This window comes from Wyeomyia smithii, chromosome 3, assembly GCF_029784165.1.
Source record: "Wyeomyia smithii strain HCP4-BCI-WySm-NY-G18 chromosome 3, ASM2978416v1, whole genome shotgun sequence".
In the NCBI taxonomy this organism is placed as follows: domain Eukaryota; kingdom Metazoa; phylum Arthropoda; class Insecta; order Diptera; family Culicidae; genus Wyeomyia; species Wyeomyia smithii.
In genome coordinates, this window is record NC_073696.1 from 111,927,506 (window position 1) to 111,953,685 (window position 26,180).

General features: G+C 38.3%; 1 protein-coding gene across 1 annotated transcript; it reads right to left on the reverse strand.

Moving 5' to 3' along the window:
• Nucleotides 1–8,906: 8,906 nt before the first annotated feature.
• LOC129730317 (galactosylgalactosylxylosylprotein 3-beta-glucuronosyltransferase S) lies at nt 8,907–20,595 on the reverse strand. Its single transcript, XM_055689565.1, has 5 exons — nt 19,943–20,595; nt 16,732–17,028; nt 16,404–16,666; nt 15,991–16,345; nt 8,907–11,751 (listed from the first exon to the last, which is right to left on the reverse strand). Exons 1-5 carry the CDS (start codon nt 20,064–20,066, stop codon nt 11,690–11,692), a joined length of 1,101 nt encoding a protein of 366 aa, XP_055545540.1. The 5' UTR covers nt 20,067–20,595; the 3' UTR covers nt 8,907–11,689.
• Nucleotides 20,596–26,180: the final 5,585 nt, after the last annotated feature.

The window sequence follows — 26,180 nt, forward strand, 5'->3', positions numbered from 1 at the left end:
ACTGTAGGGTCTTTCGCTTCATCCCGCTGATAATGATGAGCTTGTTATCAACGAACTGATGTCAAAGGTCTTGTGTACATTCACATTCTCCGATCATGCCAGCATCCCGCCACATAATCAAGCCAGGAGCTAGCGCAACTGATTAAGTGGATGAACCGAACGATCAGTCTGCTCGAGAGCGGCGGACTTCGGGCCATCCACGCCGCCACTGACGAGGAAGCACATGGGATTGCGTTCATCGAGTTTGTTGGCGTCCTAGCGGGGTTGTAAACAACGCACCGGCATAACAATAACCTAGGGATTGTAGTGCTAAAGTTCATATATTCTGCAACGACAGTATTTAGTTATTTCTGGGTTTTGAAAATGTTACAAATTATAATTTTCAAAAAATTCCTTTTTTCCGAGCATACCACGCAATGTCGCAAAATCAAACATTTTTGTAAATTCCTGCATTTTTTTAGATAAAAATGTTTTTGATTTGTTGTTCAGAGATTTGAAGGATTGTTCCAGGAATTAACAATACACTAAAAAATAGTAAACACCGATAATTTTTTACAATAATTTTCAGATTTGATAACATAGAGAGATTTTCAACATCGGTTATTTTCAAATGGTGATTTGTTCGCCGTAGAACGCCAGTTTACCTTGAACTGCTTTTTGTTGATAACTGTCTTTCGTGTCTTGACGATAGTCCAGTATTTTCCTTTGGCACCACCTGGACGATGACATGATTCGACCAAAACAGAACGGAACAACTGTGTTGCTTGAGGAAAAGCAATAGACGTTTTTTCAGATACTTTTGCACATAAATTCCCTGATTGACGGAACAGGTGGCCTGCCACACAAGCTATTTCTTTTCAAATTTTGACTGCTTAATATACTTGAAAATCTCTGCCACCTTTCCTCTTCCAGTTGCTGCATAATATTCCTGTACTGAAAACTGTCAAAAGTCTGCCTTGACGTAAGTTTCATCAATCAAACTTCATCAGTATCTTCACGTACAGCTTTCGCGATCGTTGTCTGGTTGACTTGTTTTACTTATGGTTACGATTTGGAGTAACCAGCTTTTTGTAAGCCGACAGTCTGGCTTGTCTTTTAGCTCGATTCACAGTTGTAGATGATACTCCCAGTTTGCTTGTGACAACTTGGACGAAAGGTTGGGATTCCGTCTAAATCTGCTGGCCACCCTTTTTCGTCGTTTTGCGGCCTTCGGGTTTCGATTTACCACGATCCTGTCTTTAGGCGCAACTCGTTACACACGGGGACGCCAGGCAAAGAATATATTTCAAACGCAAATTTATGTTTGTATTTGATTGGTTTTTAGTTTCACTTTTAAATAGTAACAAAGAGAATAATTTGCGTGATTACACGGACATGATTGTAATCACTTCCTTAAACTGTGATTTTCAGAATTTGTAGTTGAACAGGCAGATTCAAAAGCCACGAGTCGCTCCTGCCTGTCTTCCTGTCAGTTGACAAACGTTCTCCAAGCACTTTCATTACGTTGGTGACGGTTGATGTATTGCTAGGTCGGCAAAACAAATGCCTTGATGATATCTTCTCCTTAACAAACCGTATAAAACTAAAGTAAGATAAAATCATGGGCGCAACTAAGGAAAATTTCTAGGGTGGGCTAGTTTTCATGTATGCCATTTTAAAAAGAGAAAAATGAGTTTGAATAAGCTTATTTAATAACGCTTAAAATAGTATCGTAAAAACAGAAAAAATCACTTCGGGACAGAATCTCCGAAGATGTACTGAATATCTTGAACACATCGTCAACGCCAAGCTCTTTCAGCAACAATGATTCGATATTGATATTGAGAGCTAGATTTGGTAAACGGCTGGGCAGTGCTTTTTAACAGTTCACCCGTACTAGTTAGAATAAAATAGACCGCAGTGTGGTTTAAGGCATAATGCCCTATTCCTACCTCCACGTGGTACCGACAGGTGAACCGGTGGGGTAGTTGTTCTCCTTAGAGAGCAGCTTGTCTGCGCGTCTACCCCACAGGCTAGGGGCGGCTCAAATAGTGACTGATCCGGACCGGACGGTTGAACTATGAAATGCGGTGTCTCGCCAGCTACATCCATGGCGGCAGCTCCGTCGCGAGACTAGGCATCGCAGCTCTAGTAAGGCAGCATACTAAAATAAACATACTACAGAGAATCAAGAATTCAAAACGAACCGGAACAATCGGCAATGACCCAGCCGACGAAATAAGGACGACGATTAGAAGCTCAGTACATGTGACAGTAGATCGCTTAACGACCCGGTTGTCGACCGGATTCTGCTGGATCTGCTAGAACCCCGCCACTTCGACATCGTTGCGCTCCATGAGCTTTGCCTGAAAGGAGAGAAGGTACGATGGATTTGTGGCCGCAAGGCACAGTACCACCAAGGCGGCAGGCAATCAGCGATAGGTTGTGTTTGTTGAGAATTAAAGGCCGGTTCCACAACAACACTATTCCCAATGTGCACTGCCCTCACGAAGAAAGACCTGATGCAAGGAGAGAAACGTTCTGGAGAAACTCTACGATAGCTGTTCGCGTAGAGATATCAAGATCGTCGTTGGGGACATGAAAGGAAGGATAGACTTCTATAAGCCGGTTATCGGCCCGCACAGCCTGCTATGCACCAACTTCGCAGCTTCCCGCGGATTTGCAGTCCAAAGTCCCTTCTTTCCTCGACCAACGTACAGCAAAACAAATTGACCACGTTCTCAACGACGGCCCGTTCTTCTCAGACATTACAAACGTACGCACCAATCACGGTGATGATCGGACATGACCACTACGATACAAAAACTACAAAACCCCGATAGCCGGTAGTCCTCTAGGGAAGTCCTTTTGATATTTTCGAACAGAAGGTGCCTATCGGCGAACAGAAGGTGACTATCTACGGTGGAGCACAAGCGGACGACGGATAATGGCTACAGCGCATGAACCATGAGCTACAGCGCATGAACCATGAGCTACAAGCGCTGCTTGGAGAGAACCCCATTGCACACCTGGCGAAAGACAATAGGTTGCGGTGGGTCGGTCACATCGTAAGAATGCCGGACGACAACCATGTGAAATCACTTCTCTTCAGCAACCCCCCCGGCACAAGAAATTAAGGGGCGCAGCGTGCATGATCTCTCGACCAGATCGAAAGAGACTTGCGAGTGATGAGACGTCTGGGGAACTGGTGAAACACAGCCCAAAACCGAGTAAACTGGCGACTTCTTGATACAGCACGAGTTACTACAGCTCTCGTCTGACTGGTAAGGTGAGTAAGAGAGCAAGGGTTGAGAATCGATCCTGGGTGCAGATCTAGTTCTTAGCCAATGAATGACGACATCTCAATTTGTGTTGATTTTGATACTCTGGTAAATAGTATGGGATGTATATATATATATATATATATATATATATATATATATATATATATATATATTGAATACAATCATTCTCTGGGAAATTCTAGGAGGGGCTAAACACGTTGCCCTCCCGTAGTTGCGCCCATGGATAAAATATCCAGATTTTGAGTATGTTTATTTATTTATTTGTCACATACATCTACATCTCGAAGTTGTTATAACAAAGGTTCCACAGACTGTAAATTATTCTAAGACCTTAACTCTATTCTTTAAAATACATTTAGAAATATCAAAATCAAATATACTGGTGACACTGTTAAACGAACGAAGTCACCAGTCTAGACTCTAGAGGACCATAGAAAGTTCTATGACGTCTAATAAACAATAAGTAACACTCACGCAATCGTCGTAATGTGTCGATAAAACGACACATTACATAATAATGAAGGACTGTCAAGATTCCTCTGAATCAGATCAAACACAGAAATCCTCTGCAAAACAGTACGTCTGGGATTGAGCGTCTCCAAGGCGAGGTTAGCTGGGTCTGACCAAGGCAAATGGCGAAGGGCAAATCTGATAAAGCACCGCTGGATTTTCTCTAATCGAATAATGTGCGATGCATGAACTGGCGATCACACGCATACCGCATACTCCAAGATGCTCCGAACCAGCGAGCGCCTTGAGACGCGTGACTAGAACGGGCAGATTGAAGGGGTTTTCCATAAACTGGAAAATGTACTTTGACGAAGCGAGCAATTGAATATGAAGCGTGTTTTTTTAAGAATTTGGTTTTTCCTTAAAAAACGCATAAAAATTACCAAACTGTATGAAATTTTTATTTGAGCCGATAAATTGGTTTATGCTTTTTACTTTTTCAAGATAATTTCATTCAAACACAATTTGCGCAAAAAACATTTTTCACAGAGGACGCATTTTGGTAATAAAATTCGATTATTTGTAAGCGTTGTTGAGGCGTAAGTCTGTTCATGGTGAAATGGCAAACCAAACTGAGTACATAAGACTTTGACAGCTGTCAGAATTCCCACTGGCGTAGCGCAAGGGGAAGGCGGAGGGGGCGGTCCGCCCTGGGTGTCACCCTCTAGGGAGTGACACCCATGAGGAAAATTTTCATACGTGTCACCACCAAAAGGGTGACATCCGTGAGATTTTTTATCAATTAGGTGGCGCCGTGGTGGTCGAGGTGAAGTCCTCGAAAATTATATAAATTGGCTTCAAATGATATTAACCATTTTTGCTTTTCTCCTTGAAAGGTACGTTTTAAATGGTCCATACGAAAAGTCCAATTTTGGGTCACTTTTTCGAGCATTTCGGCTGGTATCTCGCGAATAACGCGTGTAATGTTGTCTTCCAAGGCTGGAATTGTTGTTGGATTATTCGCATAGACGAGAGATTTAACGTTGCCCCACAAAAAATAATCTAGCGGTGTTAAATCGCATGATCTAGGCGGCCAATTCACCGGTCCATTTCGTGAGATGAATTGCTCACCGAACTCATTCCGCAATATATCCATTGATTCGCGCGATGTGTGACATGTTGCTCCGTCTTGCTGAAACCACATGTCAACAAGACCCAGGTCTTCCATTTCCGGCAAAAAAATCAGAAATCATCGCGCGATAGCGAACGCCATTGACCGTAAAGTTGCGATTTTGATCATCTTTGAAGAAGTACGGACCAATGATGCCTCCAGCGTGTGAACCGCGCCAAACCGTGCATTTTTCTGGGTGCATTGGCGATTCTTGTATTGCCTCTGGTTGCTCTTCGATCCAAATGCGGCAATTTTGCTTATTAACATACCCATTTAACCAGAAATGCGCTTCGTCGCTGAACACAATTTTGCGCGAAAAACATTTTTCACAGAGGACGCATTTTGGTAATAAAATTCGATTATTTGTAAGCGTTGTTGAGGCGTAAGTCTGTTCATGGTGAAATGGCAAACCAAACTGAGTACATTAGACTTTGACAGCTGTCAGAATTCCCACTGGCGTAGCGTAAGGGGAAGGCGGAGGGGGCGGTCCGCCCTGGGTGTCACCCTCTAGGGAGTGACACCCATGAGGAAAATTTTCATACGTGTCACCACCAAAAGGGTGACATCCGTGAGATTTTTTATCAATTAGGTGGCGCCGTGGTGGTCGAGGTGAAGTCCTCGAAAATTATATAAATTGGCCCAATGATATTAACCATTTTTGCTTTTCTCCTAGAAAGGTATAGCAATCACTGCGAAAACTAAAGGTATAAAAGTGCTCAAAAGGTCCGGATGTCGTATATCACTCGACTCAGTTGGACGAGCTGAGCATTTTCTGTATGTGTGTGTGTGTATGTCTGTGTGTATGTAACGCTCTCCCAATCTCACTCGATTTTCTCAGAGATGGCTGGACCGATTTTCATGAAACTAATTGCAAATGAAAGGTCTAGTTCCCCTATAAGATTCTATTGAATTTCATTGCAATCGGATTTTTAGTTTAGAGGTTATGTTTAAAAATGTGAAAAACACGAAACATCATTATCTCAGAAACTATTCAACCGATTTTAACAAAATTAGTTTTAAATGAACGAGCTACTTAAAAAACCTTTAACTTTTGAGTTTCATGAAGATTGAACGTGTGGTTCAGAAGTTATTTAAAGAAACGTGTTCTGGAGAGTGTTTAATCTCACTCATGTTTCTCAGAGATGGCTGAACCGATTTCCACAAAATCAGTGTCATTTGGAAGGTCTAATTACCCCATAAGGCCCTATTGATTTTTTTGCAATCGGACTATTACTTTGCCTGTTATGTTTAAAAATGTGAAATCCAGCTTTGAAAAGAAACATATTCCGAAGACTACTTGGACTCACTCACTTTTCTCAGAGATGGCTGAACCGATTCCCACGAAATTAGTGTCAAATGAAAGGTCTAGCTGCCTCATAACACCCTATTGAATTTCAATGTAATCGGTCTCTTACTTTGTCTGTAATGTATCGAAATGTGAAAATTACGAAACTTCATTATCTCAGAAAGTACACAACCGATTTGAACAATATTGGTATCAAATGAACGGGCTAGTTAAAGGTTAATTGATGAATTTTATAGTGATTAAACACGTGGTTCGAAAATTGTGAAAACACACATGTTCCGGTGACTTTTCTAATTCACTCGTTTTCCCAAAAATGGCTGGACTAAATTCAACAATCTTAGTGTCAAATTAAAAGTTTGGCTTTCCTATAGGTTCCCCCGGGTTGTCTCTCAAACTCACAAGTAAGAAATTTCATAGCAATTTGATATGTGGTTCAAAAGTTATGAAAAGAAACGAAATTCAAAGAATATTCAAAACTGTAACTGCTTTGATCAAAACATATGGCCTCAACAAAATTTAAATTTGGTATTGTGCTATTCGTACGTTCCCGGTATTACTCGTGAGTGTGTGTGTGTGTTTGTCTGTGTGTATGTGCAGATTTTTATTTTCACTCACTTTTCTCAGAGATGGTTGGACCGATTTGAATGAAATTATATGCAAATGAAAGTTCTAGTGGCCCCATAAGACCCTATTAAATTTCATTGTAATTGGATTTTTATTTTAGAGGTTATGTTTAAAAAAATGTAAAAATCACGAAATATCAATATCTCAGAAACCAAACAACCGATTTCAATAAAATTGGTATCAAATGAACGGGCTATCTTAAAAACCCTTAACTTTTGAATTTTATATAGATTGAACATGTGGTTCAAAAGTTATGAAAAGAAACGTCTTCTGAAGACTGTTTAATCTCACTCATGTTTCTCAGAGATGGCTGGACCGTTTTCCACAAAATCAGTGTCATATGAAAGGTCTAGTTACCCCATAAGACCCTATTGATTTTTTGCCTGTTATGTTTTGTTAAAAATGTGAAATTTAGCTATTAAAAGAAACATATTCCGAAGAATACATAAACTTACTCACTTTTCTCATAGATGGCTGAACCGATTTTCACGAAATTAGTGTCAAATGAAAGGTCTAGCTGACTGATAACACCCTATTGAATTTTACTGTTATCGAACTGTAACTTCGTCTGTAATGTACCGAAGTGTGAAAATCTCGAAACTTCATTATCTCAGAATGTACACAACCGATTTGATCAATAGTATTATCAGATGAACGGACTAGTTAAGGGTTAACTGATGAATTATGATTGAACACGTGGTTTCAAAGTTTGGCTGCCCTATACGTTCCCATTTCATTTGATTGTAATCGAACTGAGCAACCGTTATGTATTAAATTGTTAATAAAACAACGAAATTCTATTATCTCAAAGATTACACGACTTATTTGAACATAACTAGTGTCATACGAACGAGTCATCTCTCAAACTTACAAATAACAAACTTCATAACAATTTGATATGTGGTTCGAAAGTTATGGAAAGAAAAGAAATTCAAAGGCTATTTAAAACTATACCTGCTTTGATCAATATATGTGGCCACAATATAATTTAAATGTGGTATCGTACCATTTGAATGTTCCCGGTATCGCTCGTGATTGAATTTTTCGAAATTAAGAGTCATTTCTTTTATTTCGCTATTTCTTGAGCATTTACATTACGTCAAATTTCATATTTTATACTTCTATTACAACATCATTATTTTAGAACCCAAAAAGTGAATACACATTTATTGGATTGAAGCGTTCAAGTAACTCTATTTTTACAAATAAGTTTGAATGAGAAAGGCTGGGTCTGACCGCTAGGATTAATTTAGGTTTTTTGGCAATAACTCGATTTGTGTGGAAGCTATCTATTTCGTGTCTTCTACAAAGTTGTGTGTTTCAATGATATACAAATATATGTTGAACATTATTACCTTCTAAATGTTACAGTTTTTCGTATATTCGAGAAAAACTAATTTTAAAAACAAGTCTAATAAGAGACGTTCTATATCCAAAACAAGAAGAGTTAGAAGAAAAGTGTCTTCGACAAAGTTTTTTGTAATGATTTTATCTATAACTCTGCTCAAGACACCATTTCTCTAAAACGTAAGGCTAAAAAGTTAGATTCTGCAGCGCCACTAGCGGTTGAGTTTCGAATTAATTTTTTTGTCATGATTTGAGCCTTTTTATATACTTGATATCTTCGGAAGATAGTATGTCAATATGACCATTATTTGGAGAGCAAATGAATTAAGTTCACGTTTTTGAGTTCTCGTACCACTGTGCACCGGTCGGCCTGCTATAGTGTGAACCATAGCACGAAGCATCAAGCGAAGGTTGAAGCCAACACTCAAACCCTTCGCGGGATTCGGACTTTGATGCCGATGTATTTCCGAAGGTCGCCTACAAGATCGTGAATGCAAAAACTACAGGCGTAGCATCTTCCTGGATAAGTGGAAGCGACGAAGTACCGTTTTTTTCTGAATATTCGTATGGTACGATGCGGATGCGGATGCGGACATTCGTAACATCCCTAGTGTGTACATCTAAGAAGGACATCTGCGAAGCGGTTAAAAGCTAATGTAATTTTTTTTTTGGTTGTTGGACACAAATTTAGAGAGTAACCCTATTTTCTAAATACTTTCGGACATGTACCTAAACAAAATTTATATACAATCGTATTTTTATTTTATTGTATGCTGTCAATTTTCAAAAGAACATGATATTCAGATCTGGCATTGGTATTTAAAAGCTAAGCCTAGGTATTTCTATTAAAATCAATCGAGAAATCAAGCTGAATTATTTCAAGAAAAGTGGTATAACGATCAATCTACAATACACCGTGTTAAGCATGATTTTATGGTACGGAAAGTAAATCTAAACATATTTACAGCGCTGGTGGCTTGCGTGGAATAGCGTCGCATTCCAAAGTTGGCACTCAAAGAAAGCAATAAACATTTCTATAACCGTAAGTTTATACTCCTGACTAATTTCTGCCGATAAACAGCGTTTGACGATGCTTTAAATAGTGGCGATTGTTTCTGGGTAACCATATTGGTGAATTATAATATTGTATTGTGCACTGATTGATGATTCCTGTCGTTTTTCTATATCACTGATCACACTAAAACGTCGCGCAAAACTGAAGCGTAAACGATACTAAGAGATTGTTTCAATCTAGTTAAACCAAATTCACCTTGACATCCTGGATAATCTAAACTAATATCACAGTGAATCGAATAAAAATACGATGTAAACCTTGGAAGTTTCTCCACTGTTCAAAATATAAGTTGTATGCATTCACCTTTCACATGGGAGGACTCGTTCTTTGCGTTGCAGTGTATCTAATCTGTAAGTGAACTAAATCGAGGAGATGCCTAATTTTCTGCAGAGTGATGTGCTGCTTAAGCTATACACAGTGTTAGGTCATTTGGCATATTTCTTCGAGCCGCTTGCTTGTTTGAAATAATGTACAAATAAGCACATTGATTTACGAGTATTTACTGAAAATGGGGGAAAATGAAGAGATTTTTAAGCGAGAATATTCTAACAACGCTTGAAGTAATTTCAAAATTTTTAAAAACCTGATAAATAATCAATATAATCGAAATATTTAAACCTAAGAATGAGAAAAAGGAAAATAGAGTAGAATTATTAATCTATTGACTGTTTATCTGAAATGTAAGGATTTAATCCAATTTAATTTAAAGAAAAAGTAGCTAAAACAAATAAAATAAATCACTTGTAACAGTTGTAACAACATAGATTTCGTACGTCTACATTTCAATTTTGAAGTACCATGAGTTGCAATGAAATTATAAATTCTGCCCTTTTGAGTTTCTTATTTTTGACTATTCCATTCTTATATTTACGTAGAAATAAAACTTTACTTCAAGCCATTCATGAGCATGAGCATGAGCATGATTGACCGCCCGCGGTTGCTACTCCGTTATTGCCAGATCAGCTCTAATTACACAAAAAAAACCAACAGATGATGTTTGGGACCAACATGCATCCTCAATGTGTAAAAACAGGTGACCTAAATCTTTATATTAGGCAATACCAGCGCCGGCCGCATCCGAATGCAGGTCAAAGAAGGAGTTTGTATAGGAATATGTTGACGTGATACTCGCTTTATTGGAAGCCGAGAACACCTCTGCACTTCCACGAGAAATCACTGGGATGTTGGAGAAAGGGAAAAGGTATACAGCAGGGTTCGTTTTGGTAAACGATGCGCTAATTTCGAATGTCGGGTTCTTCAGAACAAGTGTCGCGCCTACAAGTTTATTACATCCGCCACGATATTCATAATGTGATTCGAACTTATTTAGTTTGATAATGTAATACTGCAACAATAAAACGTACGCGAGGACCTTTGACTAAACCGAGATAACTTAAAACTACCGTATATCTCCTCGTAAGGTGATGCTCTTTATACCTAAAACTATTGCGCGTTGTTGATCTATCTGTAGATAATACGACCTCATGGAAGGTATCGACGCGGAGGTTGAAATGATATTTATCGACTGAACGAAATCTACTTCGATTTGCGATGTAATAATTTAGATGCAACGCGCGAGCAGTCTCCGGCTTGACGTTGATGAAGATGAGAAAGATATGATGAAATATCTGGGTTCACTTCGCGAAATCACCACACGCCGGAAGTCCATATATCAGCAAAACTCTCCCGGGCTGAATACGCGTTTACACCGAAGCGTTACAAACAACCGCTTTAATCCCCCCGGCCGACACATACGCGCAGGAACTCGGCGTTTACGTCGATTATCTCTTAACGATGTACGCCTAATACGCCTAAATAAATATGAAAATTGGCAATGTTCCATGCATCCAAAGCCTCAACAATTTGAAAAAATGCAAATATACATATTAGCCAGAATATTTTTTAAAATTTGTTGACAAAGTGCCGAACTAGTCATAAATATAACATTTTATGTATAAAACTTTACTTCAAGCCATTCAATCGAGATACACTACTAACAACTGTATGCCAAATGACCTGCAACTTTCAGTAGTTTAAGTTAATAATTTGCCAATCGTAACGCTTTTATGTAAGTATTAATTTCAAACAATTCTGATATAACTAGTTTTATCTATCATTCAGTTGGTCGCAACTGCGCTGTGCAATAATCTCAAGACTGGGTACCTTTGCTTAACTCGCAGTTCACCTTGCCAACGATGAGTTGTACTCTTTTGCTGATGCGTATTCCTGTGCGACTTAGTATAACTTAATTAAATCTTAATGAGTCAGTTGGGAAACGGCCCATCAATAGTGTAGTATTATAAATTTGTTCGATTTTTATGTCAATGTTCAAGATCTCAGAGCTGAAACACAAGCCCGTTTCTAATATCATCTTACAGCTCGACGCTATATGTTCGAGTTGTGTAAATTATTGTAAAACACGAGGAGAAGAATTAACTGAACCACGAGAGTAATGACTTCGATTTACCATCCTTGGTAATTTGTGCTGCGGTGCCTGAAAACAAAGAAACGTTTGTTAAAAATATGAAAAAATGTTACACACGTATGTACTACTTAAAACTATTTTTAACTTATGCTACTAGATTAGTAATCCTTCAATTTTTGAAGATAATCACCATAGGTATCTATATAAGCTTTTACAAAACCAAATATGACGACAATGAAAGCTATGAAATTTGATGTTGATGTCTATTCTTCTCTTTTGAAGTAGAATACTTCTCTCAGGAAGTTCGGCTACATAGGGATGTGAAATGAAAATCTTAAACCGAAAAAAGTGAAAAATATGTCCAATTTCAAATTCTACTAAATCGGTTAGTATTCGATGGATTTCCATCGTTCTTGCAGCAATAGATTGGAAAATCTTCTAAGATTCTTCCCGAAATAAGATAATTGTAATTTTATTATTCACACTATTGTACTATTGAAAATAGTCAAGCCTTGTCAAAACGAAAAATTCGACCTCTGATTGGTCGTTATATGCTTGCTTCCCAAGCACGGTCGACAGGATCATATACCTTGCAATTGACATGCTATGCTGGCCTATATACATGCTATTTGGCCTATATAAGAGCCTGTTTCAGCCGGAGCCGCTAATAATAGTTCTAGACAGCGACAACAGCAGTCGTCCTTCCTTAGCAGCAGCACTAGCTCTGTGGTTGGTCGACACGTCTCAGGAGCAGCGCGGTTTTTCTCAGCGTGTGTCGCCAGACAGCCATTATTCCCCCCGTGTTGGGGCAGCATGAAGATTGCCATCAGGAAATCCAATTTTGGAAATCAAAATGCCTTTTTCAAGGCAAATAAACAAGTCATTGAAAGTTAATAATTCTTGTCAACGCAAGCGAGCATTCTGTGTTGCATCCTAGCAATTCAAATTTGTCGCACCCGTCTAATTTACTGAATGTGAAATAGCTTCCACAGTGCATGTTGTCCGTGTATCTTAATTCCCCCAATGTTAGGGCAGCTCAAAGATTGTAATTAGCAACCGATTTTGAACCGCAACATGCTTTTTTCAAGGCAAATAAAAAATAATTGAAGGTTAATAATTTTCTGGCATCAACACAAGCAGACATTCTGTGCGGGATGCAATCAAATTCTGTTGTAGTTGTCTAAGTTTTACTTTCACTTTATTTAGTAAACCCCCTACTGTAGGGGCAGCGCAAAGGCTGCGATCAGCATAACCGACATTGAATAACAAACTGTCCTGTTAGTACGCATTCACAAAAGCATTTAGTTCGACTATGCAGAGCTAATATGTAGTCGATTCAATCAATCAGCATAAACAGAATTTCGTCGTCTCCCAGCTGCCAAGTTGCAACATGATGCAACACGCAACAGCGAGCAAACGAAATCGCTTGATGTTACAAACCGCAATAAGATACGGGTTAAAACCGTTGCGTGTGTGAGAGCACCATCGGTGTTTATTCGCTGGATACACTATCTACTGTCTACTGAACGCAATAATCTGCTTACATGCGACACGGGGACGGGAACATTTTCTTCAACCAAGCTGCACAACACGGCACAAAACATGCTATTTTGTTGCTTCAATGAGAGTGCTATCGGTCCGGCTCGACAAGAAATCATTTTTGTGCATCCGTGCTACGAAACTGAGGAAAAACTTTAGAAACTGAAAAAAGAGGTGGAGCGTATCAAATGATCGCTCTGAGCCGGAATGAAGTGACACATATTTTTCAAGTTATATCATTCCACCACGTACGTAAAATAATTCATTCTTATTTTCATCCCTATATAAGAGCCTGTTTTAGTCGAAGCCGCTCAAAATAGTTCTGAACAGCGACGACAGCAGTCCTCCCTTAGCAGCAGCGGAAGCGAGCAGTGGGTACCATCGATAGCGGATAGCGGCCACAACTGTGGCATGGCTGCGGATAGCGTTGCAGTTGCTCAGCAGTTGGGCCAGCGTATAGCGGCCACAACTGTGGCATGGCTATGCATAGCGTAGCTGTTGCAGCGGGTATATCAGCATCGATAGTAGCAGGGTCGGCTGATGCAACGACACTCCCTTCACTAAAATGCTGTTTCAGCGTGGTAGCGGGAAGCATCAGCAGCAGGCTTGCATGAAGTGAATACATCAGCCAGCAACTTTCTCTAAGGCCTCTGCCATAGTAGACACGAAAAGCGGCGCGAACCGATACGCTCGGCCGTAGGTTAGTGTACAGCTCTACTGATGGCTGAACATTAACCTACAGCCGAGCGAATCGGTTCGCGTCGCTTTTCGCGTCTATTATGGCAGAGGCCTAATGGGAAAGTTGTATCATTTTGTTCAGAAGAATATTATTGTCGGTAATATTACAGAGATGCGATTGCGTAAATCCGATTTTGAATTGAACAATTGTTCTTTTGAGAACAAATAAAACACTTATTTGAAGAGTTAATAGCTTTCGGTACCAATAGCAGTATAGTGACAGCCTCAGCGGTAGATGCAGATGCAGCCGATACTTCCCTGAGGCCGAAGTAAAGATAAATGGCAGCAGCACGGCGAAACAGTTCGGGTTATGCTTAGACACGCGTCATTTTTCGTTGTTGATATTCCCCACATGAAACGACGCGCTTTCGTATTATAGCGGTGGTATTAGCGGTAGATGCATTTGCCAACAAGCCGTGTCTAGTTTTCAATGTGAAAACACCTTTCTCACTGTGTTGACCGTGCGCCTTAGTCCTCACTATCAAGGTAACACAGAGATGTAAGATAAACACTACATCCTATGATAAATTGAACAATTGTCCTTATAAGGACAACAAATGAATTAATGAAGATTTAATTTTGAATTAGAATACTTCTCTCAGGAAGTTCGGCTACATAGGGATGTGAAATGAAAATCTAAAACTGAAAAAAGTGAGAAAAATTTCAAATGCTAATAAATCGGTTAGTTTTCGATGGATTTCCTTCGTTTTTGCAGCAATCGATTAGAAAATCTTCTAAGATTCCTACCAAATGCATGAAATTGCAATTTTATCATTCGAACTATTGTATTATTGAAAACTCTTAAGCCTTGTCAAAACACAAAATTCGACCTCTGATTGGTCGTTATACCGCGCTTTCCCAAGCACGGTCGGCAGAGTTATGGACCTAGTAAATTGGGAATGCATCATTTGGCCTATATAAGAGCTTCATCAGATAATAAACAAACATTTTATCGGATATTAAATTGAACAACTGAAATTTGAAGAACACAATTGATTATTTGAAGAGTTAATATTTTCTCGTTTTGCGCTATAATCCAAAGTTAATTATCTTCATCTACATGCATACTCTGACTATTATTGCGTGTTTGCGTCGCTTAGTGTTTGGCTACGGTCATGCAGAACGCAAATAACGGCGCGATGCGATTCGGCAAGACGAAATCTGTTGAAATGTATAGCTCTACTTCGCCTTAAAAAGAGCTGTACATTTCACCACGGTAAGGCGAATCGCATCGCGCCGGCATTCGCGTTCTGCATAACCGTAGCCTTTGTTCCGTTCCCGTTTAATGATGTCGTATTAAATGTGCATATTACAATTCGGCAGCACTTCAACGTCTCATTTGCACAAAATTTAAAAATATTCAATAAACTTCATTCAAAATATCAGACAAAAAGAAATTACGATACTGCCAACTGACACGCAAGCAGCCGGGTTATCTTTCTTGTAAAAGTATCCTACTTCAACCTTGCGGTCGTGGCTTTGCATACAACCTTCTTGTGATTTTTTAATAAAATATAGCAAAGCAAATTGCATTAATCTATTATTCAGTGGATCGCTAGAAGTGCACTAAAGTGGACACTGTGCACTTTATTTGCGCTTTATTAACCAATCAAGTCGAAAAATTAGTATTAGTAGATTTTATTTATTGTTATTATCAAATGAGAACATGTCTTTTCTGTTGTCAAACCCTATTGGAAAAAGTTGACGAACTCAATGACCTAATCAAAACGATATTCCTCTCAGACAAAACATTGATTCATGAAACTTCGACTCTTTGTATGCAGCCCGCCATACATAAAAATTGATAATCTAGAACCACTCGTTATGTTATCGTTTAATGCCGTCGATTTTGTCTGGTAAACTTTATCTAGCCGTCTGGTGGAAAGTCCTGAATTACAGCTCATAAACCTCGAATGTACACAATATTATCACGTGAGTCGCCCAAATTAGCTTGTACAAATGATACGTAACAATTATGTTATCAGACGGTGCCATTTTTGTTTGTCTACCTAATATTCTAACGCTACTCACCTTCAGACTGACTGATATGACTCACACCCATTGACTCGAGCTGCCTGAGAAGTGTCCCTAGGTTTACTTTATCATTTTGCAAGGCTCCGCTACTAATACGTATCTTTGGTGGTTTATTGTTCTTGGTTTGGGTGTGCCAGACGAGAATTTCCGTACAATTATTTGCTTTAGGTTCGATATCTTGCATTTTAAGACCGATACTTTTGAGAAACTCATCCTCCTCGTAGCCGGCCTTGTATGGCATCGTGACGTTCGAACTAAGCGCCATATATTCTAGATTTACTGCGAAGCCAGCCATATCCACAGGCCACTTTCTTTTTGCCGGCCAAGAATCAAAGAAACCCTGTACTTTACCCTAAAAATTACCACTTCAGAAATTTAACAATTACGACTTAAAGAATCAGTATACTCACATTTGATACAATAGGTGTACTGACAGCATAATCGCCAATTAGGCCAACTGGGAACATGGAAACTTTTTTAGTTGTTCGAATCTCACTGAACAGCTTCAAATCGAAGGTGTTATCATCATCACCGAAATAAAGAACACCCGTTTTCTTATTATTGTTACGTATCCAAGATAAAGCAGCGCGTCGGTTTGCCACACCACGAGGGACAAGTTTTCTAGTGCGATAAAACACTGGCATCGGACTAGCGATGTGAGTGTACGGTATGCCTGAAAATATTGAAACAACGATTGTTAGACTTTCCTCTATTAGTTCGAATATCATCGAGAAGTACCAAATTTTTTCAACAGTTGATTCAGGAAAGGATTGCAGCTTTCGGTATCGTCCGCCACAATCCAGTGCAAATTTGGCACATGCATTAGCGTCTGACCGAGACGAGTAATTTCGGCCGCCTGCTCTCGTCGAGGGTAAGTCGGTGTAACAAAGTAGATGACTGTATCCGAGGACGCATCCTGATCCACATCATTATAGCCGGCATCAAAGATTAGCTTACGAGTGTCGTCGAAATTTTCGAAGCAAACCACCATGCTGTCGTTCTCGGCTACCATCGAGTATTCTTTGTTGGTGTCATCTGCAAAAAGAGTATATTCAAAAATAACTGAGTTTTAGAGGAACGCTAATTGAAGCATTTCGTGATGTTCGAGTGGAGGAATAATGCAGTTCAAATTAGAGAAAAGTTTGAATAAAATTACCATACGCGATTTATTGCGTCAGCGAGGAAGTATTAAATAAAGCACACGAGTAACCCGCGCTGCATCTATACAGAATGAAATAATAATAAGGCAATCATTCAAATCTCAGTCATTACGATAATGATGACAATGTTATGTACGTTGACGAACGACTAATCTGTGATAGCAAAATAGCCACTTCAACATAAACAGAGGTTTATATTGATTTGCGTTATCTCTATTTACAAATTGTATAACATGCTACTTATGAATTTGTATTGAGTATCTCTTGTCTACAAGTACTTGTGCACGAAAGCGTAAATATGAAGAGCCTGAAGATTTATTGTAGGGCAAAAACGATGAATTTTTGATTTATTTGATTTTATCGAAAGATAGTTTATTTCTTGTATTCTAATTTTATGCCCAATACATAATATATCAAACAACAAATTACAAATATATGACTTGGCGTGTAATTTTCATCGCATAGTAAACAAATAAAATTAAATTAAAACAATGAATTATGGAAACTTATTCGGTGAAATGGCTTTCCACATAGAAATTTATTAAAGTGCTCTATACAACAACGTATGAATTCGAAATCTTTGTCAGTATTTACTTAACCCAGACTAACAAATTTACACCTCAAAGAAAACCTTGAGACGTCAATAAAGTACCTATAGAATAGATTATCTCAACATTTGATTGTGCCTTCGTAATTGTTCAAGCCTGCATAGAAGCTTCAGCGACTGCCGAAAACAGAATACTTTGTAGGTTGAAAACAAATAATGAGGCTAGAAATGCGCGCCAAACTCTCAGATGTTTGCAGCTAAAAAATAGCAGAAAGATAGTAAAAATAGTAGAAAAAATATTGTTTATAATATTCATAGACTTTTCATTGAACGAAACTTAAAAAGTAAAAAAAAAACACATTTCAATCAATAAACCCTACGTTGAAAAAGTCGGTTGGTTAACATAAATTTCGAACTTCTTTTAAACTGTTATATCAAAAAGATCATTTACTCAACGGATACTTTCAAATGCAACTAATAGTGATGAAATCGATCCAGACAATCCCACTGTTCAATGCAGTGAACGTTTAAAGCCTGTAGTACACTCTTTGTCTAATGGTCAAATATTTGACCTTCTGACATAATGGTCAAATATATTTGACATCATGGTTGTTGTTTGCCCGTGTTTGCCCCATGTTAAAATTGGAGAGTGACAAATAATTATCTTTGACCAAATTTTTATCTGTCAAAAAGTGACAAATATTAAGTGACAAAAATTTGGAAAAATCGGCGCTGCTCAAGGAATCGTTTAGTCAAGAAAATTTGGCAAAGATGCTTTTTAGACATAGTCTCTACATTCACAAACTTTCTTAAATTCGAAAAGGTTGCCACAAAACCATTGATCGAGTTTAAGCGGAATCTGTTAAAATTTAGCTTCAATCTAGACATCAGTTCCTATCAAATAAAATTAACAAATCAGATCGCACTGAACAATAACTTCGATATAGTTTTCACTTTTCAAGAAAAAGCCGTTTTACTCTTTATTCGTTATGCATAGTCTTATAAATTACTATATATGTAATTACTATACTCCTAATTAAAATGTTGAAAATTATCAACTTAGAGCAGATTTTCAAAAAGGATCTTTAAAAGTGATTTTCTATACATTAACAATTAACTTTCTGCTTTTGTGTCCTTTTTTACTAAACGGCATCAACATTTTGATACGAAGTGCGCAGAATTAAGAGCCGCGCAGAATTAGGGCGCCTCACGGTAGTTATTATTCGTGCTGTCGTAGGATCGAATCTTAGTAAAATCAGGCCATTCAGTGTCAAATGATTTATTCTAAGGCTTCTAATAAACCCCCTTTTCACGCTAAATTCTACAACACTTTGATGATAAATCAAGAGATTTTTATAATTACTGTACTGGCTAATACATAACAAGGATTCACTAGAGTGAATTATAACAAGTGAAGATACTGTAAGCTTTTAAAAGAGAGGATAAAATAATCATAAACATGTCGCTTACTCCCATTAGTGATATTGCAAAATAATATGAAGTGCAGAATACTGAGGACACCCAGGCAATATCACAATAGATCAAGTTCTGGACGGACACTGATGTGAACACGCAAGAAAAAAGCATTACTGCAGTTAATGTAATACAGTAAAATGAGCCATAATTTTAGAAACAAGAAAGTTTTTTCTTAGTCACGTTTTCATAATTTCGTGATAACATAAATATAAGAATACAGGCTTTACACAATTCAAATAAAGTGATTCCACTCGTAGTAAGCAAGCAACATACAAGACAACCACAAAAAAATGGTTGTCTATTCTCCTACTCCCACCTACTGCTAAAATCTAAACAAAATGTGTTGTTTGCTTACAAATAGTTGTGGATTTCAGTTTGTTGCGCAGTGTTTTAATGTTCTCCGATTCAGCACAAGATGAGATGAAATGATGATAAATTGATTGGATGAAGAAAACAATGAGTCTAAAATATTCACAGACGGAATGTTCGTCCATTAAAAAAAATCATTAAAATTAGTGTGTTAATTGTTAAAGCTGAGAAAAAAATGAAAACCTAAACACGCATACCGAAAATGCTCAATTTACCTATAATTTTTCTTCTTTTATCTTAAACCTGATTCTGGAATTCTATTATTTTCGGATGGTACGTAAAGCTCATTTTATGTACATTTCAAACATCACTATGCACAGTTTCAATCCTATTGACAAAATGTAAATGGAACTGTGCGCACCCCAGGTCACAAGGAATAATTAGCGAAACAACTTACCCGAGGAGGCAGAGGAGGTATTAAATATTAAAATTCCAGCAATCAGCAAACACAGCACCAGCAGAGCAAAATTCTTGGCCCGAGTCATATTCCGGCAGGATGTGTAAAACATCCTTACCAACATTCCTTATTTCGTTACTGGTAAGTTTGTTGAATTAGATTTTTTTCGCAGGGGAACTCCGGCGAATGTTAGTTTATCCACACGGGTAGCTTTGCATTCTGAGATTTTCCCTGCATCAGGAATCCTAGGACAATCCGTCAAAATCTGTTCAATGATTTTTTAAGTTTTGCTCAGAACATTTCATTTGTTTCACTTTTATATCCAAAATGATTCTACCCAAGTTTACGTCTAGCTACTTAACCGGGACACTCGCGGATGTAGATTTTCGAGCAAAATTAAATTATAACTACGGCTTGTGTTTACAGCATCGTTGTATAACGATTAGACACCACCATGCACCAAACAGAGATCAGCGATCGCAAATGTAGCTTTTCCTTTTCGATTTGTAGCAGCAGCAGTGAAAAAATATTTACACATTTTCAACACACTCCTACAAAAAAAATTACAAAGCCTTTGCCTGCTGCATCCAAATACCGACCTACCGCGACGGCGACCGCGACACGAGCTGACTCCGAGTGCGCCGATGTTGAGTGAGCGTAAATGAAAGAAGGAAGGCGAATGAAAGGTATGAAATAAGCATAAAAACCAGCGATGCCAGACTGTTTTAAAAGAAATTTGCATGGAATAAAACCCAAGTAACTATATAAATGGTAGACATCCAGTTTCCACGAGCGGAAATGGCGGATAGATTTAATTGGGTTGTTTAGCTATATCCAGAGCCGGATTTAAGGGGGGGCCCAGGGGGCCCGGGCCCCGGGCCCCCACATTTTTGGGGCCCCCACAAAACGAGAAAAAGTTCTTTTCTCTTTCAAAAATGAGATTCAATCAAAAGTTCAATTTACAGTAAGAAAATTTGAACAGACCATTTCAATCTGAAACTTTCCTTCAGTGTTATTTTTTCGCGAGCGCCAATATCACAACCACATCCATAAGATTTCACCTTCGATTCTCTTGGAATGACACACATTAACACACCATTTGAATCGAACCAGCGCGCATGGGAGGTCAAGCAGGAAAGAAGATAATCCACAAGTTTTTTTAATACATTGCTGTTGATTCCGAAAATAAGTTTACCTGTCCGAATCAGGGATACTAGATTTGCATTGCAAAATGCAGATTTTTAGAGTCCGTGTGCAGATTTTATTGACCTGCAGAAGTGTGTAGTTTTTTCCTAGGTTCTGTAGATTATTGCCAGCGTAGCCTTATATTTGCGCAGTCTTTCTCAAATTGTGTGCAAATTTTTGCTTGCGGATCGCATTTTTTTCGAATTGCAGTAGGTTTTTATTTTTCAGATATCAAGAAAAAAATTCCGGATTTCGAGCAGTTGCATACATTTATTTATTTGAGCCTAATGATCTCAAACGCAACTGGAGAAAGGTCTTTATCGAAGATGAAACTGATTAAAAATAGGTTGCGTACGACTTTGAAGAGTGAAAGGCTGTCAAACTTAGCATTGTTAAGTTGAGAGTACAATATTCTGAAGGAGCTGAATGTTGATTATTCAATCAATAAGTTCTCTGCAAAAAAAAAAACTCGTAAGTAAAAAATCTAGCAAATTTTTGGTAACTTTTCAATGAGAAATAAGTGTTTTTAACTCGTACGATAAAAAAACGGGTTTGTTTTATTCTGGGGCCCCCACTGTAAACTGGGCCCCGGGCCCCCACAATCGTAAATCCGGCTCTGGCTATATCAGTTTTTTATATCATCTGAAAGATCTGCATTTTCTACGTAAAGCGTGACTAAAAAAACATTCTTTCGTTGTTCTTCGCTTTTCAAATCACGAACTAAAACTGTTCGAAATCGCTACAATGACAGTTCGCCCATATACCAAATATCAATCAAAGCAAAGCCTTGGTGCTACATTCCGTATCGGAACTCGACCTTCTGTTTATTATACACATACTTCGCAGCCAACTGTTGAGTGTACAGGACAATTGCGGGGCTAGCGCTACGATCCTACTGACACTAACAGTCTCTCCTGAGCCGAGACTCGAACCTACGGCTTGTTAGGCCAGCATCGTACCTCGAGACCAGATGTCATTGTAGCGATTTAGAGCGAATTTTTATTCTTCTTTTAAAAATCGAAGAATAATGATATGAAGTTGAAAGCTATTCACGAATTTCGGATTTTTATATAACAGCTAAAAGAGTGTAATTTTCTGAGCAAAACATGATTTTTTAAAATTTTATATCATTGTCCTTCGATTTTCAAATATAGAATAAAAATCGCTCCAAAATCGCTACAATGACAGTTGGTATATGGGCGAACCACAAACATAAGACATACGTAACACTCAGGAAGAAATCTTCCAAAAAAGTTGGTACTTTCGAGTAGTTCATATTGTATCAACTTTTTTGGAAGATTTCTTCCTGAGTGTTACGTATGCCTTATGTATGTGGTTCGCTCATGTACCAACTGACATTGTAAAATTTAAAAAATAACGTTCATGAATAGTAACAACCCAATTTTGGGTCGGGGAAACCTGAGAGGGCAAACCAATTAAATTGTGGGTACCAGAATCGATGAGTGGTAGATGAAAAATGTAAGTAATTGGTTAGCACGACAAGTACCTACATGAAGATATCTAAAATCTAATACCTTGCTCAGACTACGCCGGATATCACCTGATATCGCCAGATGATATAGGATATCACCTCGAGCGTTCACACTTCAGTGAGCTGATATGATTTGACATTTGCTTTGGCAATTGAAAAGAGAAGAAAACAACAACAGGTTAAAGCTAAAACAAGACAACAAGAGAAATGGGATTAGGATAGTGTAAAATTGCGAACCGTCCTCTTTCGTGCAGAGATGCCAGATGTTTTTGAAAAATGTCTGCAACTGCTCGAAAAACCGGAGAAATGTGCTCGAAATCTGAAAAAAATCTACCCGTGATCCGAAAAAATTTCGCTCACGCGGTCAAAAGTCTGTAAAAATCTGCACATATTTTAAGAAAATCTGCGCAAATATGAGGAGACTCTGACAAAAATCTGCAGAAATCGTGGAAAAACTACAAATATTTGCAAATCACCAAAAATCTGCACACGGACTCCAAAAATCTGCGTTTTGCAGACAAATCTGCACATTTGGTATCTCTGCTTTCGTGTCTGCTTCTCTAATCCCCGATCAGAGCCGAACGTTCCCGCTTACACGTTCACCAAAACTCTCCCACTCCCAAGGTGGTTACTTTTTAGTTCGTACACCGTAATTAAAGAGTAAGTAATACTAGGTGAACGGGAATTATCTTTCATAAGGGCGCAATACACTACAGATAGAGATGTCAGTTAGTTGGCTCGCACCAGCTAGCTGGCACCTCTATCCTATTTTCTTTGCTCCGTTAGGAGCTAACATCACTGCGGATCCGCAATTTGCGTGCCCCATTGACAGATGCTATGTTATGCGTATGAAAAGTGGCGGTGATATGCTATCTCGTTTACACACACGCTGAGATGTTAGTCCTCGAAACATGGCGGGATGCCAGCTAGCTGGCTCGCACCAACGCGAACTCTCATATGCAATTGTCAACATGTGCGGGATGAAAATAGCAAAAATATTTCCTTCCCTTTTTCTCGCATGCAACGCGAAGTGCGAAATTTGTAGGGTTGCGTCAAATGTCTGTTGGCCGTGTTGCCAACTGCTTGAAATGAAGTTATTATTGGTTTTCGAACATGATATCCGCGATAGCATGTAGCCGAGGTGATATCCGTTCCAAGTATAGATGACAGTTCTAGAAGGTATGCTATTCACGTCAATGCATTAGTATTAGTGATCGTTATGAACTTTTTCCAATTTTGTATGAAATTTGAAATGATTTTGCATTTTAAACTAAACTTATAAGACATACTTTCCTGAAAAGTTATAGAAATGATGCTGAAACATGTTTTATTTGTGGGGAATACATAAACATGCTGCGGTTTAGGTAAAATATGCTGTTTTTCATCAATTTGCCGGTAACCTTTTTGCACTTTTCGTTTTTTTCTTGTACTCTAATAGCGCTTCTAAATAAAGTCATTTATGTTTCATACAGTAACAAAAGTCATGAGCTATGACAATGACTAAGGTTATGCTCCAACTATTAGAAATATAGCATTTTTATATATTTTATTTCGACATATTGTCGCAATTTTTCACACTAAATCTAAATTATTATCAATTTCTAGTGTGTTTCAACTGGAGACCTCGTGATTCTGTGGTTAGCGATGTCGGTCGGCTAGCTCTCCCACACGGTTGTGATATCGGGTTCGATTCCCGATCGAGTCGGGGATCTTTTCGAGCTGGAAATCTTTTCGACTCAGCACTGGGGCACGGTGTATCGTTGTACTTATCCTACACATGCAAAATGTGCCAAAAACAATATCGATAACGAATTCTCTCAACTAATCTAGTTGATCGAGACCGCTATTAGCCCCAAGGCTAAGCGTGCGATATTGTTTGTTTTTCAACTGGAGATTCACTCTCCAACCAAAAAAATCAGATATAAAACAACATAAACGAGAAATTTCCAAAAATGTTCTGAATTCCATACAAAACGCGGAATTTTTTATAACGAGATTTGTTTGTGTGCGTGAATAGACAAAAATGTAGCATACCTTGTAGAACTGTCATCATACTTGGATATCCGTTGACAGCTCGATTGTATGGGATATCAGGTAATATGGATGGTGATATTGCCTCGATAGCACGAATCGCCTGATATCAGATAATATGCGGTGCAGTGTGAACGGGGTATAAAAGTGCCTGAATGTTTAATTGATATTAAGTAAAACATAGATGTTGGTTTGAAAAAACTATATTCTTTGCAATCTAAGCTACATTTGTTTCTTGTTTTCTAACTTTGATACTCCTGTGAAAACGGAAAAAAACACAAATTTTACCATTCTGCTTAAAACCCTGTTAAGAGTTCTAAGCGAAGTGAAAATCTCATACAAAATGTTCAGTTTCTGAAGCACATGAAAAATGCAACCTGCAAAAATGTTACTTGGCTTGAAACTGTAAACAAACTCGATCCAGCGTAATCGAAGGTTGTGAATCGCATTTTTTTCACTTACTTTTTCACGCATGCACACACTAGTGAAAAAAGAAGCAGCTAGCGAAAACATGACATTCCAGCGCGTTGATATTCTGTCAGTTTCGGCCAATTTTCACTTCGCTCGAAGTGTAAACTCGTGAATTCCGCTTCGCAGAAACTGTAAACTACTGCCTGGTGAAATACCTGTGTGTTCCACAACCGAATTTTAACGACAGATATCGCTAGCGAATTTTTACGCTTTTTCACTAGTCAAGTTCTTCACTCCGCTTGGAACTGATGCTTCAGAAGCAAATCTATTTTTTTTTAAATTTTACCATAGTTTTAAAATTTAAATTGAATTGATGAAGCAGCGATACAAAAATTTTATTTTTACATCAGAGTATTTTTTTTGTGAGACTGAAAAACTGCGACATTTATTTGATTTGTTCTGGCATGCCCAGACTTACTCCAAGTCCTTGTCCAGACTTAATCCAGTCCTCCTTCAATTTTTAAATGAAGAAAAAAAATAATGAAAAATCTTCAGAAATTGGGTCAGGGTTACTTGAAATTATAGGGTAAAAGCACATACTTAAACATACGTAACACTGGCGTTTTTTCTGGTATACGTTGCCCCATAGTACTCCGTACCTCGCCCTGTCAAACTGCTCGATAAATAATGAACAAAATGTATTTTCTTTTTCTCGGCCTTATCGAGCCCAAAAGAAAATCCGATAAAGAACTGTCAAAAAGTTATTTACAAAATCAATGCAGCATTTTTCGAATAGGAACGAGACAAATGCAGGGCTGCGCAGGTACACTGGCTTCGATTTTATTCAGGGTGTGGTACCATTCGAGGAGTTCATTTTGTACCAACTTTTTTGGAAGATTTCTTCCTGAGTGTTACGTATGTCTTATGTATGTGGTAAAAGTCATTAGGGGTGGAAACTGAAGTCAAATCGTGCCAGATTCCTATTTTGTTCATGCTGCATATGTCTTAGTGAAGTAGTTCGTCAGCTTAAGACAGCAATGTAAAGCTAAAAAAAAAAACAGAATTGATCAAACAACGTTTCGAGGGATAACACTTTTTTGTTTGTGATCGTTTTCTCAA